At 39.2% G+C, this 18,713-nt stretch overlaps 1 protein-coding gene across 4 annotated transcripts in view; it reads right to left on the bottom strand.

The window, feature by feature from the left end:
- Window positions 1-2,332: 2,332 nt before the first annotated feature.
- The window catches only part of otud7b (OTU deubiquitinase 7B), a 58,716-nt gene continuing 42,335 nt past the window's right edge, over window positions 2,333-18,713 (bottom strand). For 2 of the 4 annotated variants that reach the window (XM_074683691.1, XM_074683692.1), the window contains exons 5-12: window positions 17,567-17,668; window positions 17,074-17,201; window positions 12,388-12,494; window positions 11,880-12,007; window positions 9,367-9,516; window positions 8,611-8,728; window positions 7,394-7,472; window positions 2,333-4,493 (exon numbers count right to left, since the gene is read on the bottom strand). In XM_074683691.1, coding sequence (XP_074539792.1) covers window positions 3,012-4,493; window positions 7,394-7,472; window positions 8,611-8,728; window positions 9,367-9,516; window positions 11,880-12,007; window positions 12,388-12,494; window positions 17,074-17,201; window positions 17,567-17,668 — 2,294 coding nt within the window. In that variant the 3' untranslated portion in view covers window positions 2,333-3,011. The remainder of the gene's footprint in view (window positions 4,494-7,393; window positions 7,473-8,610; window positions 8,729-9,366; window positions 9,517-11,879; window positions 12,008-12,387; window positions 12,495-17,073; window positions 17,202-17,566; window positions 17,669-18,713) is intronic. The other 2 variants (XM_074683693.1, XM_074683695.1) reach the window with 1 other exon arrangement.

Here is an 18,713-nt window from a genome sequence, read left to right as displayed (position 1 = left end):
GAGGAAACGAGCTGGGTCGACAAGAACATCACTGTCATGTTTTTAGCATAGCACGGTTCGGTGGCTGTAGAAAAAAAAAAGTAAACAAAACTTTACAAATCAATAAAAGCAACAAACAATTAAAAGCCAGACTGCTAGACAATTAGCCTTGTGAGAAAGAACATCCTAAAATGTTGCAACGAAACATTCCACAAGGAAACCTATTAAAAAATCTCACTATAAATATAAATTCTCAAATGGTATCTTGTTAGGTCAGCATCGAGGAAATTAGTTTGCAAATGAGAGACCCAAGAGGCCCCGTCTGGGAGTCGCCTTCCTCAGCCAAAATATCACTTTCTGGAAAATTCTACCTCAAATCCAGACTCGTACAAGCTTCATTTCATCCACACCTGTTTCAGTATCCAACAGCATACATTCTTACCCTTTAAAAACACTGTAAAACTTTGGGCTTACAAAAATAACTCGAACATATTTATACAACCTCTCACTGTTTCTTCTTAAATACAAAATTATGTTTGCAGCCTGTATCGTCTGATGTTTCACATGTTTCTGAGGCATCCGTTTCATTGCAAAACATTAAATTAAAAAAAAATAAAATAAAAGAGCTGATTTTACTTTGGAGGGCAGGGGGGTTTGCACACGTACGACATTTTTAAATACAGGCATCACCTTCCACACAGCCAGGGGACGCCTCACGGGTCTCCTTTGAATTAAAACCCAAGTGCAATGACACATATCAGCACACAGAAACACAGCAAATGTTTATTTTGTTGGGGGGAGTAGCACAGTTTAAAGGTTTTTATGTGAGTTAAACTTTTAGTGTTGCTTTTAACACACAGCAATCTTTCTTAACAGAAAAAAATAGTGTTAAATCACCAGATTTTGGTTAATTTTTGTTTGTAAGGTAAGCCTAAAACACTGAGTTAGGAAAAACAAATCAAGAGCGCCCTCAGCTGGGCAAGGCAGTGAACTGCATACTAAATTGTGCTTTTCTAGATTCAATAACAAAGAACAGATTAGACTTTTTTTTAAAGAAACTCCTCAGATAAAAGGGGGAAATTTTCAAAATAAAAGAAGGAAGACTCAAACAGAACGTTAGTCTGTATCTGGAGAAATCAAATAGCTTCCACACTGTTTAAAAATAATTTAAATATTATTATATTTTGGGGCAGTAGTAGCAGAAACTGCAGGCGATGGAGCAGCAGTGGATACCGGACGTTCGCCCTGCACAGCGTAGAAACAGGATCGTGATGCCACGAGGACAAATGCTGAAAAGGCAACTAGGAAACTGAGTAAGATGGTGACGCTGGCACCAAAATGCTGTAGCACTACAGTAACTGAATCCTTGCGAGAAACCCTCCTGACCTGTGGCCCTGATTTCCCGTGAACAGAGGTGGCAGTGTCTGCAGGATGGACAGAGGACAACAGTCGGGCCACTTCAGAAACAGTAAAAAGGTTTGTTACTACGTCAGGACTTCAGGAAAGTGCTTGAATTTGTGCAAAAACAGAGAACGTAGCTGGGTTTCAGGGTGAACGCCAGAAAATCGAGAAACCGCCTTCAGTAGGAGATTAGAATTTGCAGTGAATGGAGAAAGTTAAAGATGTTAATGCTGGAAGAGAACCTTTTGTGGGGTCATACGAGTTCACGGTTTCACATTTTATCAACATCAGAGCACAGAGCGTTCGTTTGTTTCATCCAAAAACAAGAATTTAGATTTAGAATTTAAATGTATGCATAAATTATTTATTTTATATTTATTACTTTACTTAAATTGATCTGATACACACTTCTTTTAAATTTGAATACAGTGTTTGGTTTCTTCACTCTATACCTGATAACTTTTGGTCACAGACATTTTTTCACCACTTCTTGATATTTTGTAAGATGAATAAAACAGTTGCTGTAGGAAATAGTTAATGGTTGATTCCACAATGCATTCATTTCCTCATCAGTTACCTAAAAATGTTTTTAGCAGCAGTTTAATGTTTGGAAAGAAAAGCATCGACTACAAAACCTGACATATTGACTTTGCAGTGAGTCCCATCGTCACAGAAACAAGACGATCCGTCTGATAAAGGTGCAACATTTCAACCAACATCTGAAATCCACTGAATCTGTGTCTTGCTATTGCGATTTATGGCTGTTATCTTTGTTCTGCATCTGATCAGTGCTGTGAGTGACATCTTCAGGATTTCATTTCTACATGTTAAAAGTGGATATTTATGTTACCAAAGAGAGATTATTGACAGTGCAGAGCTGTTGCCTCAATGCATGGGCATTTCCAGGTTTGCATTCTGTAAAATTAGCACCACAGCAGCCCACAGAATTAGCATTGCACGCTAGTTTCAATTTGCATTATGCAAAACGGTGTCAGACGAAAAAGCAATTTGACGAGGATTATTTTCTGCAGTTTCCCGAGGTACGTATGACGCAAGCATCTAGTAACAGTAGTGTAAAATCTGTTTAACGCTGAAATCACCTCAACGGATGTGACTTCACAACACTCAAACATCCCTCAGCGAGCCAATCGAACATCCTCACAGAGCATAAAGAGGAGCACACACTCGTGTCGTTGCTGTTTGTGCTTGCATGGAGAAGAAGTGTGTGTCTGACTTGGTGAAGATGTCTGCATGTTGTGTATGGTGCCTGCCATTTACATTCTCTCCACTAGGAGGAGACAGTAGCAAGGCGTTAGACTGATAAAGGAGGAGAGCCTGCAGCTCACACACACACACACACAAATAAACACACACACACTCATACATAACGCCTGCGAAAGAGCCACAGCAAAATGTAACAGAAGTGCAGTTATTCATCCTATCGTCTAACGTCGATCCACCCTGTTTCTCTGAAGTTAAGTCGACTGTTTGTCACTGCTCCAACAGGAAGTGACACGGCTAGAAAAAACATGAGGGAGCTGGTTGGCTTTCTGCTGATCTGCCCCAGCCGGTACATGTCCATGTTTTACTGACAAAGGCCACTCGTCAAATTCAAGCCAAAGCGGGTCCGTTCAGAACCTGTGGATGGCTGGTTCTGGCTCCCTCTTTTTCAGCTCCTCCCTGTAGCAGTAAGAGCAGTAGTTGCCCGTTTCAGGGTGTCCGTAGTAGGTGCAGCTGGGTGTCCGACAGCGGCTTGACTGCAGGCTGGCCAGACCGCCGGCGCTGCCCAGGGAGTAGTGTCTGACCGGGGGCTGCCCGCTCCGAGAGTCCAGGTTGGAGCGCACGTCCCGGAAGCCGTTGGTGTAACCTCCAGCAGCATGTTCGGACCCAGGGTAGTCTGGTGGGTCGAACTCAGGGGGGTATGAGGGTACAAGGCGAGTGGGACTTAAGGAGGAGGGGCCTTGTGTGTTATTGTACTGGGGGTGTGGGGGGCCTTGTGTTGTGGGGCAGTGTCTGGGGAGCGTGGCGTAGGAAGGAAGGCCGGGGTAAGAGGTGGCAGGGGAGCCACCGGCGAGCTGGCGCCGAGTATCCATGTAGCCGTGCATGTGAAGGTGCTGGGTGAGGGGCTGTGCAGGTGGAGGCTGGTCTATGAAGGAGGGCCGGGGGATGGGGACCACGCCGGGGTACATGGAGGTGGTCAGAGGAGAGGCTTTCAGCTGGTTGAACGTCGGGGAGGAGTTCTCCGACAGGTCCTCCTTCGCTTCGTAAGCTCGGTACGCCAGCTCTGGACCACCCACCGCCTCCTTCTTGGGAATCTGGATGCCGTTGGTGATGTTCTTCCTCTCCAGATCCCGCCGCTGTTGTTCCTGCTCGGCTCGGAAGCGCTCTTCAGCGTCCGAAAGGTAGCGCTGGATCATCTCCTCCTGGAAGGGCTGACGGTTGCTCGTGGTGAGGAGGCTGGCGAAGATGAACTTCCTCTCACCCTGCATGGCGGCTCGGAGGATCCCCAGGCTCACCTTGACGTCGGCGCTGTATTTGTAGGTTTCGCTCTCCGTGCTGCTGCCTCCACTGCTGCTCATGCTGCTCCCTGTCCCGTTCAGACGCTCGCTACCTGAGGAGGGGGAGCCTTTGCCCGAATCCTCGGAGGCGTGGGCTGAAGGCGAGCCGTCTTTGCTGCCCTTCCTCCCCCTAAACGAGCCCTTCTTCTTCTCCCCGCCCTCCTGCTTGACACCTCCGGCTCCGGCGTTCTTTCCTGTCATCAGTCCGCCTACGTTCTTCTTCAGCTTGCTGCCCAGACTCTTTCCAAAGCTACCGAGCTTGTTGGCCACAGAGTCTGCCCTCTTCTTGTCTTTGTCCTTGTCCTTTTCCTTCTTGGTTTTGTCTTTTCCTGCCGTTCCTGTCGCCGAGCCACTGCTGGAGGAACTGGACGAGGAAGAGGAGCTGTTCTTGGCCAAAGAGCTACCTCCGTTGACTGTTGATCCTGTGGTCGTGTCCCCGTTTCCGTTCGAGCTGCTGCTGACTGACTCCTTGTCTGACTCTCCTGAGTCCGGAGGCGTGCGGGCGTCTTCTCCTGCAGATGCTGTTGGAGACTCGGGCTGGGCCAGGGGGGCTTGCTGCAAAGACACAAAACAGAAACAACAAGTTAGTGGAAAAGCAGAGCTGAGAAATCAACATCAAGTGATCAAATTAGAATATGCATATCAGCAAGGAAGGTCAGAGGTCATGTTCTGTCTAAATTAAAAAGTACCAACACACAGCAGACCCATTCCCCTCATGCTGAAAGACTCAGTGCAAGATACAGAGGATGTGAAGAGAGTGAGTCATAGAGCTGCTTTCTGCAGACCAGCGCAGAAAAAAACAAATGACTCAGTGTCCAAATGCCTTTTCATATCAAACAGTTTAAGGAAGCTGCTAATATAAGAATGCTTTTTTTGGAAAAGGCACGACCCACACAGTGACGCAGTCTTCTGATCTCTAACAGGAGGCCGTCACAGACGAACCCACCTTTCAGGAATAATGACCATCACGCAGACAAAGCAAACCTCTCTGATTAGATCTAAATACAGGGAATCCTGCATTTTTCTGCAGTTTGACCACGAAGCTCCTCGCTCTGAATGTGTCACTTCCAGTCCCCTGATGTTAACATGTGGCACACAAGAGGAGCTTTGTCACGGTGTTTGCATGGCGTGACTTTATGACCTGAATGGCCCAGTGTAGTTTTCCATCTGGTCGGATGGAAGAGGGATAAACGTTGTCTTTGTTTAACAGTGGTTCTATAATCAGTGGTACATGTCAGGTATACAAAAGAGTGAAAAAAAAAAAGTTTTTTTTTGCTTCTTTTTCTTATGGATTGTAAATGATAAGCCTGGATGTTCTCAATTCGTTAATTGGCGAGCTTTATCAGACTATTCAAACATAAATCCATGTTGTACTGAATTTTGAGTTATTAAACATTTGTATGCAAGACTACGCTCTCTATAAAAAAGCTGTATCTCAAAAATGGCTGCAACTTGATCCTCCAACAAAGACTGACTAGATCAATATTGTGTCTCAACTTGAAGATATGGAAAGACTGACTTTTTCACCAAACTTAGGACCAGAAACTTTTTAGCAAAACTGGAAAAAAATGGATTGTGTAGATGACATTAAAGGCTTTAACTACTACAGTAGGATGGATGTATAGATGACCTATTGTTCGTTATCTTTGAGCTGTACTATTTTCTTACGCTTGTTTGCTTTATCTGAAAAAACGTCAACAAAAATGAAATTTAAAAGAATTATGGGACAAAAATCACATGGTAACACGGTTGACATTTTCTCCATTTTTTGACCCTTGTGCTAACTGCAGACCTTGAACATGTCACAACCTGACCTCCATCACCTCATATTTCTGCTCATTGTTTTCACATATTGGTCTTTATAACATCTGACCCCACTGTCTTCAAAACAAAACTCAAAAGCTTTGTGAAATAGGTGACTGCACCTTTGTATTGTTTTTGCCTCGTCTTCTTTTTCTATACATGTTTTTTACTGTTATTTCATTGTTTGTATCTGTTTTTTAACTTGATCTTTACACTTCTTTTACCTTGTAAAGCGTTGTTGAGTTTTGAAAAGCACTCTATAAATAAAATGTATTCTTCTTCTTATTATTATTATTATTATATATTGTTTTCTTGATTGCTGCTGTGACTTCAATTTTGCTGTACTTGTTACAATGACAATAAAGTTCTATTCTATTCTATTCAATATAGTAGGAACAGCAGAAAATGTTGGCAACACAGTTGATGAACAGTTAATGTGCCCCATGTACAGACAATCATTCTGAGGAAATATTGATGAGGAGGAGCTGAAACATGACACACTTTCTTCATGGACGTGATCTCAACTGATTTGGGTCATGTGACTTTGGAGCAAACCATTGCTGATTTATAGGGTTTTTTTCAATGGGTAACACAGTTGACGCAGGTTTTTCAGACATGCGCAGAGTGAGTTATTTTATCTATCTATATTTCTTTTTTTTTTTTCAATTGCATTTCTATTTGGAAAATAGTTGGTAACAAAGTATTACACCAGTATTAAAGGTAAAAAAAATGCAAGTTTGCGAGTTTGGAGAGATGGAGTCGCAATCCACACAGTCCATTGACAGAATGTTATTGACTATCCACTCCTCTGGGATATATTTAATTTCAACCAAAAGATGAGAGGAAACAAAAAAACAATGGTGGAAAATTTTTAGTCTTTAAAGATAGAAATATTAGTTTACTCTGGATGTACTCTATCAGATAAAGCTCGAAAGCTCAAATAAAGAGAACTCCATTGCTTCTTTAATAAAGATAAAACAGTTTGCATGGATCTATAGACAAAAAAACTAGGGTGTTTGCATAAGAAAAAGGAGTTAACAAGAGTCAAAAAAAGATTTATGCTTAAATAACAAAGTAAGATCACCAGTGAGATCAAATGAAGTCAGCTCTCTTAGGGGAAATAAATGTAATCCAGTTGTTCCAAATTCTGTAAAATTTGTCCATCTGTAGTTTTATCTATTTTTTTATCTATTTTTATTTTATTTATATTAATTATTAAAATATTTTTAAAACAACTTTGTCATAATCATTTTAAACAAATACTGAAAATAATAAATACAAACATGCATTCTAGTGTTAATTTTGAAGAACAAACTTGACATTTGAGAAATCAGACAGCACAAAAACTATAAATTCCAAAACGTGATTTGTAATTTTAGTTAAATAAATGATGGAACCTGTTAACTTTCTGTATTAAATAAAAATAAAATATCACTCAAATGGCCCACAGTAAAACTGCTCATTGCTTGAAATTAATACTCTTAAAATAAGAGAAAGACAACTTACCACACATGGCTTTAATGTAATCAGTCTGCCTTATTTAGCTTGCAAATTAATTATGTAATTTTATCTGTAACATACTTTTTCCTCCTTCATTGATGGACGATACTGAAAAACTATGTGCAAACACCAATCCAAGACTTTTTTTTTACCTCACAGGGCAGGGGCAGCCAGGTGACCGTCATGTAGCTGTGCAGCATCTGGAGCTTGGCCTCCAATGAAAGAGCCACACTGAGAGGACGCAGGAGAAAGAGAAATAAAAAGAGGTTAAAGCTCAGTGAGAAGAGGCTGACACATAAATGCAAGTGAGACTGTGTGGGAGTCTTTTTGCAACTTAGAAGCAACTCTTTCTTCTTTCTTCTGTCCGGTGATAAGTGAAAAAGAAAACATTGAGAATGCATATTACATTATAAATAAACCAAACGGTTCCTCCTCAGACCAATTGTTAAGGTATAGAGATCTAACACACTTTAATGTGGCTCAAGCTTTAATTTATTTTAATTCCTGGTGTCAAAATATTATATGTCATTGGTATTATTTAAATGTTTATTAGGCCAGATTGCTGATACTACTTGACTTTTTTTTATGTTGGTACTTTCTCTCTGGATATCAATAGTTTTTGATTTGCCTCAAAAAGAAAAAAAGAAGTCCATAGAGGCTGAAATGAAGATATAAGTTTTAAACGGTATTCAAGGTGATAAAAAAGAAGTATGCATATTATGTACTTATGGCTTGAATACAGTGTAATGGTACTTAAAAAGTGCTATGGCACAAATAAAAAGAGAATTAAAAAAGAAAAGCCTGCACTTTCTTTGTGCAAAATACATTAACATAATGTTAAATCTTTAAATAAAAAATGTAATCTACAACATCTATCTGGAGGAAACGCAAAGATTTATGAGCTGCAGCTGAACACTCTGTGACTTCTCTCTGAATGTGAAAAGACAAAAGCATCTCCCTATTGTTCATTCTTCCCTTTGCTCACGTGGACGAACTTTTCCAAACAATAACAACAGCCGCGTCATTTCCTCCCTGTCAGACGCTCCTCCTGGAGGAGACATCCTCGGTGTGGTCAGCTGACGTAGGTGAGGCGAAAGTTATTATTGGTTTTGCTATTCTGGTGCTCCTTCCTCTGGTCCATTCATAGAAAGTATTTAGAGCTAATCTCATTGTAAGTGGGACTGAGTGTTGCTAATCTGAGTTCAGGGATCAATCCCCACACACTGACACTCTTTTCTCAAAGTACAGCTGTCCCAGAGAGAGCACACACACGCAGGGGAACATGTGACGCTCCCATTCATACATGTTCAGGTTGTGACCCATAAAAATGTGCAGACGTCTGAGTGGGTGTAAGCTTTTAAAGACGTACCTCGCGAGCATCACGTTGTCAGTGTCATCTTTGCCCCACTCCCAATCCTTCCCCGGGTCCACGGCGAAGTGCAGCGGCAGCATTTTGTGCTCTGAGTCAGTGAGGGGGATCACAACTGCTGGTGGAGGAAGAGGAAAGAGTATTCTTAGAAAAAGGATGAAACGCAAGACAGAAATACTTCTGATTTTTCTCATTTGGCACAATCTGTCCGACAAATATTGTGTTTGGACGGTTCCAATGAGAGTTTTTAGATTGTTTAACGAGCAAAAGTCTGAACATTGTCTGGAAATCAAAGATAAACTTCAGAAAAAGAAGTTTAGAAAATATTCAGTGCTTTTTAAATCAATAAGAGACATTTCTTTGAATGTGTTAGATGACGGAGTTTTCTGTCACATTTTTTTTCTACAAACTTTATCTGAAGTTTTTCAAACCTGCAACTTTAACTGAAGAACTTGATCAAAATATCATCACTGATAAAACAAGACTGGCCTTGAAGAAGAAGAGGCACAAAGCTGAAGATGAAGAGAGCAGGTTTGTACTCCTGACAGAGCCTTTGGTAAACGCTGCATACATTAAACACATACATTATTCAAGCTCTTCTATTTTCTGCAAATCCTCTGCAACAACTTGTAGCCCCCTGTGATTAATGCGCCGTGATTTATCGCTCACAAACGTTTATGGCCTATCAGGAGGCAGCTGGAGAGGAAAAAAATCAATACCTGGATGATAATAAAGATGAATGATGCAGAGCGTTACCTTGTTCTTTGGAGCTGTCCTTCTGCTCCATGGAGACCAGGGCAGAAAAGTGCGCCTGGTCGTACGCCAGGACCAGGGGCGAGCGGTGGCACTTGGCAGCTGGCACTTCCAGTGGTAGGTAGATGCCTCCGAACGGGATGGGAGCAAAGGCTGCGGGAGCAGGAACAAGGACATTAAACAGCTGAACAGCACAGCCTGCAGCAATGAAATCAGGTCATAAAATACTCTGAGAGAATGAGGAAGAAATAAAAAGGAGCTTTTACATCAGAGTGCAATAAATCAAACCTTTACTCTCCTGCTTTTTACACATTATTATTCAGATATGATGACTGCATTAATACCATTCATATTCACAGTGTAAGGGGAGTGGATGTCTTCTCTGTCTTAATCACTTGTAATGGATTTTATTTAGCACAGCACAGTGTTTACTCCATGAATCATTATGGTGTTTAGAGTCAAACAGCTGACAAAGCAGAGGAAGCTTCGATACGTGGTTCCATGAGTCTTATAAAACGTAGAATCTGAAAAGAAATGTGTCATCTCCTATAACAATAGACATGATTTGGGGTTTGAGGTTTGAGGATTTCCTTTTCCAAGCTCATTTGTGCACAAGCGTTTTGGTTCAGTTTGGTAAAGTCTGGTTCAGATCAGTTCTTTTTAGTTAAGTTAATTTAAGTTAATTTAAGTTAAGTTAAGTTTGGTTTAGTTCAGTTTACTTCAGTTCAGCTCAGTTCAGTTCAGCTTAGCTTAGCCTAGTATAGTTTGTCTTTATTTCATTCATCTACACACAGATATATATATATATATATATATATATATATATATATATATATATATATATATATATATATATATATATATATATATATATATATATATATAAATATATATAAATATAAATATATATATATATATATTTATATATATATATATATATATATATATATATATATATATATATATATATATATATATATATATATATATATATGTACGCATATACAATATGAGAATAAAAATCTCAAAAGAATGAAAAGGAGCACAAAAAAGAACAAGCCTTATTATATCTGCCCTTTCACTCACAAAATGTTAAACACATGATCAGAAAAAAACAAAAATAATGTTGGCAAGCATGCCTTTTAACTTTCCATAAACTCTTCTTATTAGGACCATTATTAATATTTTTTGTTTTGTTTTTTCTTTGCAGTTGCAACGTTAAGAATATCTTTCATCACCGTATGTGTTTAATACACTCTTTTTGATATGTATATTTTTAAGGTATTGAGTGATTTGGCTTCTTTAGAGTCTCTGTCCAGGTTGTTCCATAAAGTGACACTTTTAACTGTAATAGTGCGCTCCTTCAATGTAGCTGTGAGTCTTGGTTTTGTGAATATTTCAGATCCTTTAAAATTGTAACTGCTTCTCTCTTGTTGAATCTGCACTGAATGTTTGATGGTAGAAGCTTCATGTGCACATAATTTGTAACATGTTAAAATCTATTATATCACTTAGTTTCTGAAACTGTAACTGTAACTTAGAGAAAGTGGGTTTGAGGGGGCTCTGAATGGATTTCTGTGTATAAATCGTAACACTCTTTTTTTGTAAAATGAAGATTTGCTGGATAAAAGTTTTACATGCACTCCCCCACACTTCAACAGTTTTTTCAAGTTCTACTGTATGCAGGAAAAAGGAGAATATAGGGCAATGCAAGATCAATCAAATAACACTGATTTAGTTGTAATACAAAGAGTTTTGCATGCAAGTAGCTATTTGCCCCTTGAAGCTTTTAAATCCTAAGGTTGCAGTATAAGCTTCAATAACTTGATGTACATCCTTTAAAGCGATCACCTTCTGCAGCTATAAAAGCATTCACGTCTGTTTGGTTCCCATCACAGGAGCGCTGTAAGTTTCTAGTTGTAAGAATAAATCATGTGTTTATGCTCGTTTGTTATTTGTGACAAAATCAGGTCAGTGTTCGGCAAAGCATGGTGGTGTTTGTTTTAATCAGCTTGAGATACAAGGTGGGAGGTTTTTACTTCATCAGGGAGTCATCAATCACTGAAGTTAAAATGTTTTCTTTTAGATTCTTCTCTAATGGTTTCAATACATGTGAGGGGAACTACACCAGGAAACATTTTTATTTATTTTTAGTTGTTTTGTTTATGAAGAGATAGGATTAAGTTTGATAACTCTGAATTTATATTAAAGCTTTTATTTTGATAAAATTTTCTGTTTTCAGCCAGATGATGTATGAATATATACAGACAGGTGACACAGTCACTCAATTATTTGGATGTTTTTACCTAAGTTATTTAATATCACTCAAGTTAGAGAAAAGAAGTTAGAGGCTGGGTTTTGAACCTGAGTGTTCAAGTAAACACACAAACACATGACATGCAAACACAGACACACACGTCCTGCAACAGCCAGGATACACACGCTACAACTTAAATATGCAGAAACTGCGTGCAGAGAAAGGTGTTTATTAACAAAATGTAATGTCTGATATTCACCCTCTCCTCCAGAGTCCCTCAACATGGTGTCAGCCACCACCACGATGGGTCGTCTGAGGACGTGAGCCAAAACGAAGACGTGAAACTCCTCCAAACTCTCGTAAACCGGCTCATCGGAGGACTCCGCCCTGAAGACAACAGAGTTGTTTTGATGTTGCAAAACCAGAGATTATCAAAGCCTCGAGACGACTTTGAATGTTTATTGGTCTCATTGATGATTCACTCATGAGCTTTAAATATAAAAGTTGTGAATGGCAGACGTAGAGACAGGGAGAAACAGGACTCACAAACAACTGAAGTACAGTTTTTAAACTTGTTCAACACATTAAAAAGTTTTTTTTTTCCGTATGTTTAACCCATTGAACCTGTGCTTGCTTCAATAAAAGCAGATTGACTGAGGCACTCGGTGCTGATTGTGAGCTCAGTTGTTTGTTCATGAATAAAAACATGAGTGTGACTGAGTGCGTGCCGGATGAACAGGCCCTGCATTGTCCGAGTCAGACCTTACCCGTTGGTGCCGTTGGTGCTGTAGTGTATTCTGGGCTCACTGGAGGCCAGCTTCAACAGTTCATTCCACTCTTTCTGCCACTCCTCCTCCGTGTACACCAGACCGGACTGAGGAAAAGAGAACAACACACACACACACACACACACACACACACACACACACACACACACACACACACACACACACACACACACATTGCCATTTAGAAGAGGAGTGTCAAATGTCACAAAAGCATGCACTGACGTTATGGTGTCTTACCACAAGGTTACATTCTGACAATCGAGGACAGAAATCTAACCAGGCTTGTTGTTGTTCACACAGGATCCTCGTTAATATCATGTTTCAAACACTTCTTAATAAGTTTCACAAAATGAATTTTCCTATGTAATTACCGCGCTAAAGCATTGTTACACATAATTTAGTCCAAGTAGTGGTCAATCTATGTGGAAGATTTATTTCTTCCGATGTGAGAAGACACTTTTCTGCCACAGCCATTCTGAAAATACACCTTTAAAGGTCCCAAATTATGCAAAAATCACTTTATTAAGTCTTTAAGTGAAATTTGTGGGTCTTTGGCTTTCCAGCCCACAAAATGTGATATTTAATGACAAAACCTGAACTTAGTAGTGCTTGTGAATGTAAAACCCTGACCTAAAAGGAGCTGTTTGGATTTTGGGGATTTGCTGACGTCAGCGATTCCCTTTTTTGACCAATCAGGAGCAAGTCTGACCTGACTGGTCCACCGGAGCAGATACCCCCGAACGCCTTCCCACCCACTCCTCTCCCCAGCAGCGGGGAGGAGAACGCTAAAGTTGAAGAGCCATCACTACTCTGTTTTTGGCTGTAAACAGCCACATAGTTCCATGCACAAGCTCAGTAAAACTGTGCATGTGTGTGCTAGTCACTTCACGGCCGACTGCTTTTCCATCTTTGGACAGTACAACAGAGGATTAGCGAATAGACTGGTCCTGAATCCAGGCGCATTACCAACCATCCTCCAACAAACCTGGGACCCTGGAAATGTGAGTATCTTAAATGCTGTGTGCTGTGGAGCAGATGTAAGAGCTTTTCCTCAGTGCCCCCCCTGTTTCTGTGTTAGCTTCAGGATGCTAACTTTAGCTGCGGTTAGCCTGTTGACTTAGCCTGTAATGTTACGGTAAACTAGCTTCACTGTTTTCTAAACATTGTGCATTTGGAACTCATGGCGCTGCTCTCAGTGACGTGGAAGAGCGGGGCGGTATCAGCGGTGGCTCATTTACATATGAAGGCCACGCCCACTAAATCAGAGCGTTCTGAACAGAGGGGCTATGAGAGCCTGGAAACAATGCTGCTGTGCTTGATTTATTGGCTTTTTGGACCAAAACATGTTACTAAAATTTCATGAAGACATAAATAATCCATATTAAACTGCAGGAAAGCAGCATATCATGGGACCTTTAAATGGGATAGGCATATTGTGGGCAAAGGCCAATTTCTAACCCAGTGTTAGACATTTTCCACCTGCTAGGTAGGATGTGTACACTTCTAACACAGAAAAGAGTCAGAAACATGTTTTGAGAAGAATTCACTTTTTTACATGTTGGAAAACTGGGATATAATACCGTTATCACAACATGAAGGAAAAATGACGTCGCCCTCCCCTGTTTGAATCACTGCCCCTCTTCACCTGTCGCATTATCACACATGAAAAACTTCTAAATGCAACAATCGTCTGCTGCAGTGGGCGTCTGTGCAGCTCCACCAGAGCGATCTGGGTTCAAGAGCTTCACTTGAGGACACCTCTGTGGTTACAGCTGAAGAATGAGCGAGCAGTGGGCAGTCATTCGTGTGGCATCTCCTCTGTGGGAGTCAGCACGCTGTCTGAAACCTCTTTGGAGAACATACTGGCTTGCTTTCATAGGGAGAAAAGTCTTTATGCTGTGTAAAAATAAAAAAGGCTCTGAAGACGCTCTACAGGCTTGAGCAAACACGACTCAAAGTGAAGCTTTCTGAGCCGCTGATAAACACAGCAGCAGTAGAATGTGAGGATATCAGTACTTAAGAGATAAAACAGTTAAACAGGAGGAGAATGACAAAGATATCTTACACTACTGTTTGTAATCAACAGTTTCGAGCACTTAAGTGATAAGGAATAAGATAAGAAGGCCTGATAAACATAGCAAAGTGTGAAAGTGAACTAACATGACCTACCTACGATAACAAAACTGTCCTCAAAGAAAGGAAATCAATGTAAACAACTGTTAAACCTGCAATGTGATCTTTGAGATTCATTGTTATCACAGTTGCAGCAGACTGAGCCAACACTAAACGCTCTATTTATCAGGCACACCTATGTTTTCATTTCTTTAAAGTCAGGATTTATTTAATGGTGTCATTTAGTTTTATTCTGTGTTTGTAAAGCACTTTTCAACCAAGTGTTACAATAGAATGAGATCAGGCAACAGCGAAACTGAAAAAGGAGTGTGTTTATACATTAAACATTCTCTAAAACCTTCTGATGACTCAAAATACTGAAGCCTGTTTCTGCCAGGTGTAAAAATAAAAATAAGGAAGATCTGCTCTGACAGATAAAACTGATAAAAGCTGATTTTATCAAATAAAATAAAAAAATGTCTTAATTGTGGGCAATCACACCATTCTCTTACTGCCTGAATTAATTTACAACTATATTAAAAAATATTTTTGTGTATGTTTTTGCATTCTTACAGATGCTAAATTGAAAACCGTACATTATTGCACTATGTAAATCATTACTTTAATGTAAATTATTACATTATTAAGTTATTACACTATGACATAGTGCATTGGACACCATCCTTGGTATGTGTAGAGTATGAATTAAAAGGCATTAGTGGGATAATATAGGTCACCTCAGCTGCATCAAGACCTTAAAGGGTGTGTGGGAATTTTGCAACGACAGGCATCAAGGAGTTAAAGTAAAGTTTATAAGATTAAAGTCAAAATTATTTGATAAAAAGTCCTAATATTATGAAATAAAAAATTGGTATCAGGAGAAATATTTTAAATTATGATGTAAAAATTCCACATTTTGAGACAAACAAATAAATTACGAGATACAAAGCCAAAGTCAGGGTATAACCATAATAAATATTCCAAAATATCACATAAAATTTGACTAATGAGATGAGCTTTGAGTCAAATTATGAGACACTCAATGGAAATTATGGGATTTTTAAGTCAAAAGTATGAGATAAAAAAGTTAAAACCATATAATAAATTGATATTATCAGGCACATTTAAATATTTAATTAAAATAATTATGGGGTACCAATAATGACAACCAATGGGATCAAAAAAGCTTAAATTATAGGAAACGTATTTCAACCTGTGCAAAAAAAAGAAAAAAATTGTGCCGTTAATTTCAAGCATGAATCATATTAATCCCATCATCATGATTAATATGATTAAAAAATTTTAGCCTAATTAATTCATCTCCTGCACAGAATGACTCAAATCCCTGAAATGTTTCTGGCAACAGTTTTTGGGCAGTTTGTCCAAGTAGATTTGAATACAAAATAAATAAATAAGTAAATAAAAGAATAAAAAAAAAGAACAGTCAACCAACATAAAGTATCATGCACACTCTGTAGGAAGGACTTTTCTTTCCTGCTTCAGGGCTTCAGTAAGTCTACCTCAGACAAATTGACACAATTGCAAAGTGGATTGCAACAAACTCAAGATCCATTAATATCGCTGAGGACACAGTTTTTGTGAAGGTTTTGCAAGTTGCCTCTCAAGATGAAACATGATCAACAACAACCCTGTGATTAATCTGATTCAGTGTTTAATTGTTTGACAGCACTACTCAAAACAAAATTCAAGTCAATTGTGTTTTTTTCACTAGATTGTATCTACAGATTTTACAAAGCCCAGGGGAATGTGATTAATCATGATTAATCACAAAATAGATGCGATTAACTTGATTAATTTTTTAAATCACTTGACAGCACTGATTATTTTATTTTATACTTTTTAGGAAAAGTCTTTCTTTTTTGTGCAGGTCTTGCTACTTTTTTTTTCTTTTTCTTTTTTACCTAGAAAACAGTCCTTAGTACTCAACATGTGTTTTTATTACCTGTCACAATCACCCATTCACAACACACTGTGACAGCAGAGGCTTTGATTCAAAGTGCCCATCAGTGTTAATTAATCCCATTCACACACCAGGAGCAGTTTGGGGTTACAAGTCTTTCTCAAGGACACTTTTAAAGCAGCTGATGAGTGCATCGCTAAGTCACTTAAAGCATAAGCTGCAGTGACTCTAGCAGCAACATTTAACGCTGTGTCATTTGGGTCATCTCAGTCGAAAGGCGTGTCGACATTAAAGCAATGAGAGGGAAAGCTGGGCGAGGATAGATATGTCAACATACACACACCTGGAGGAGTTTCATTCACTTTGTCAGATGTAATCCTGGATAATAGAGGCCTGTGTGTTTGATATTAAATTATTTCATTGCAGATGTGAGGCATGAAGTGTCTGCTACAGAAAGCATAAAAAATCTTTTGCTTGTCCATTATCTCTGTATTTTTCTTTCTGTTGGCCACACTAACAGCATTTTGATCACACGCTCCCAGCCCTCTGGATGCACCGCACTGACACTTTTATCACACACTCATCCCAGAGCTACAAAGATGACCTGGAGAGGGGCAGCTTCTAAAACTGACCTCTTTGTTCTGCTGGGTCTGCTGCCACCTCCATCTGCGCTTCAGTGCCTCCCGCTCCAAACCGTGGTCCATGAGCGCGTACAGGGACTTCCGCAGCATCAGGTCCCGATCGTGAAACCCCCACATGCCTGGATTAGGAGAGAAAAACATCACATTGAGAAACCAGGCTGATTAATACATGTTAGACAATGAGCTTTTCTTTCACCTTAATCATACAAGTATCTTCACAAAGCAGAGGGCTGAAATGTAATTATTACTCAGAAATCCACTATCCAGCAGTGATGCACCACGAGGGCTCGAACAATGCCCGTACATTAGTTAGGACGTTATTAATTTCCTGGGTTATGGCTCCACTGTGGGCCACTGAGGCTAAATGAATACGCTCTCTAACACTGTAAAATGAAATCAGTGTTTGAACCAACAAAGAAGCTCCTTTAATGAATGTTAATGGAGTGTGAACCTGCACTGGAGCAGGGTCGTGTGTGATACTCACCGAGCGAGGCGGCGTGTAGCAGACAGTTTCCGTCTCCGCTCGTTGCCAGGGGCAGCAGACTCTGACAGTTTGAAACCACTTTCGTCCACCAGTTCAGTCGCCCTGCAGAATACATGGAAAACATCAGCTCAGCATAAAGATGGAAGAGTTTCTCATCTAAGTGATCGAGACAATGAAGAGCTGATTTCCATGTCAGACGTAGGTGTTTTGTTCCCTTCTTTAATATCAGCTGCACAACTTCTTTCATATTAAATAACTCTTTTTGACCCTTGATCTAGTGAAGACAGATGTGGTGCAAGTATTTACTGTTGTCATAAAACACGAGTCACAAAATAACGTCCCCATATTTGACTTCACTTTTTGGCTCAAGAGATAAAACACAAACATGCGCTTACATGTCTTTTTTTTCTGCCACTGATTCAACAATAAAACACTAATCTATTAAAAACAGACAATAATTTCAAGTGTAAAGACTTCTTATTTGTAAAAGTTGAATGATACATCATTGACATTAAGCCAACAAGAATTGTTTTGGTTTGTTTGATGCTTAAATAATATTTTCAGGGAACTTAATCTCATTTTAAGTAGAATTTATCCCCTTAACCCTCTGATGAATAGTGGTCACTGCAGTGGACTGCAATTTTAAAGTCATTTTCACAATTTTTCTCCTAAATGCAATGGTTTTGTTTCTAAATTTTTGATTATTTCACATTGCCAATACACATTGTTTACACATTTTTTAATGTCATATTTTTTGAAAATATTTTGAATATTTTTAGGACACTTTATTCCATCTCAAGTAGGATTTATCCCCTTAGCCCTTGAGTGCATAGTGGTCACTGCAGTGGACCGCAGTTTAAAAGTAATTTTCTCCATTTCTCTCGTAACTGCAATCGTTTTGTTTGTTCATTTTTTTATTTTTTCACATTGCGAAAACACATTTTTACACATTTTTCAAAATTTGAAAAAATATGTTAAAACTAATGCTGCAGGCAATTAAAAGATTAATATAATTAATTACATGATTTGTAATTAATTAATCTAATTAATTACATTTTGATCTCTTATCTGGTTGAGATCCCCAAATAAAAACTTTGAATTCTAGGACATTACAAAATCATAGTGACATAAAAGAAGAGAGTCCACT

This window comes from Halichoeres trimaculatus, unplaced genomic scaffold (genome assembly GCF_033239565.1).
Source record: "Halichoeres trimaculatus isolate MK-OKI-2021-1 unplaced genomic scaffold, fHalTri1.1 fHalTri1_scaffold_12, whole genome shotgun sequence".
Lineage (NCBI taxonomy): Eukaryota > Metazoa > Chordata > Actinopteri > Labriformes > Labridae > Halichoeres > Halichoeres trimaculatus.
This window is presented reverse-complemented; position numbering and strand designations above follow the sequence as displayed.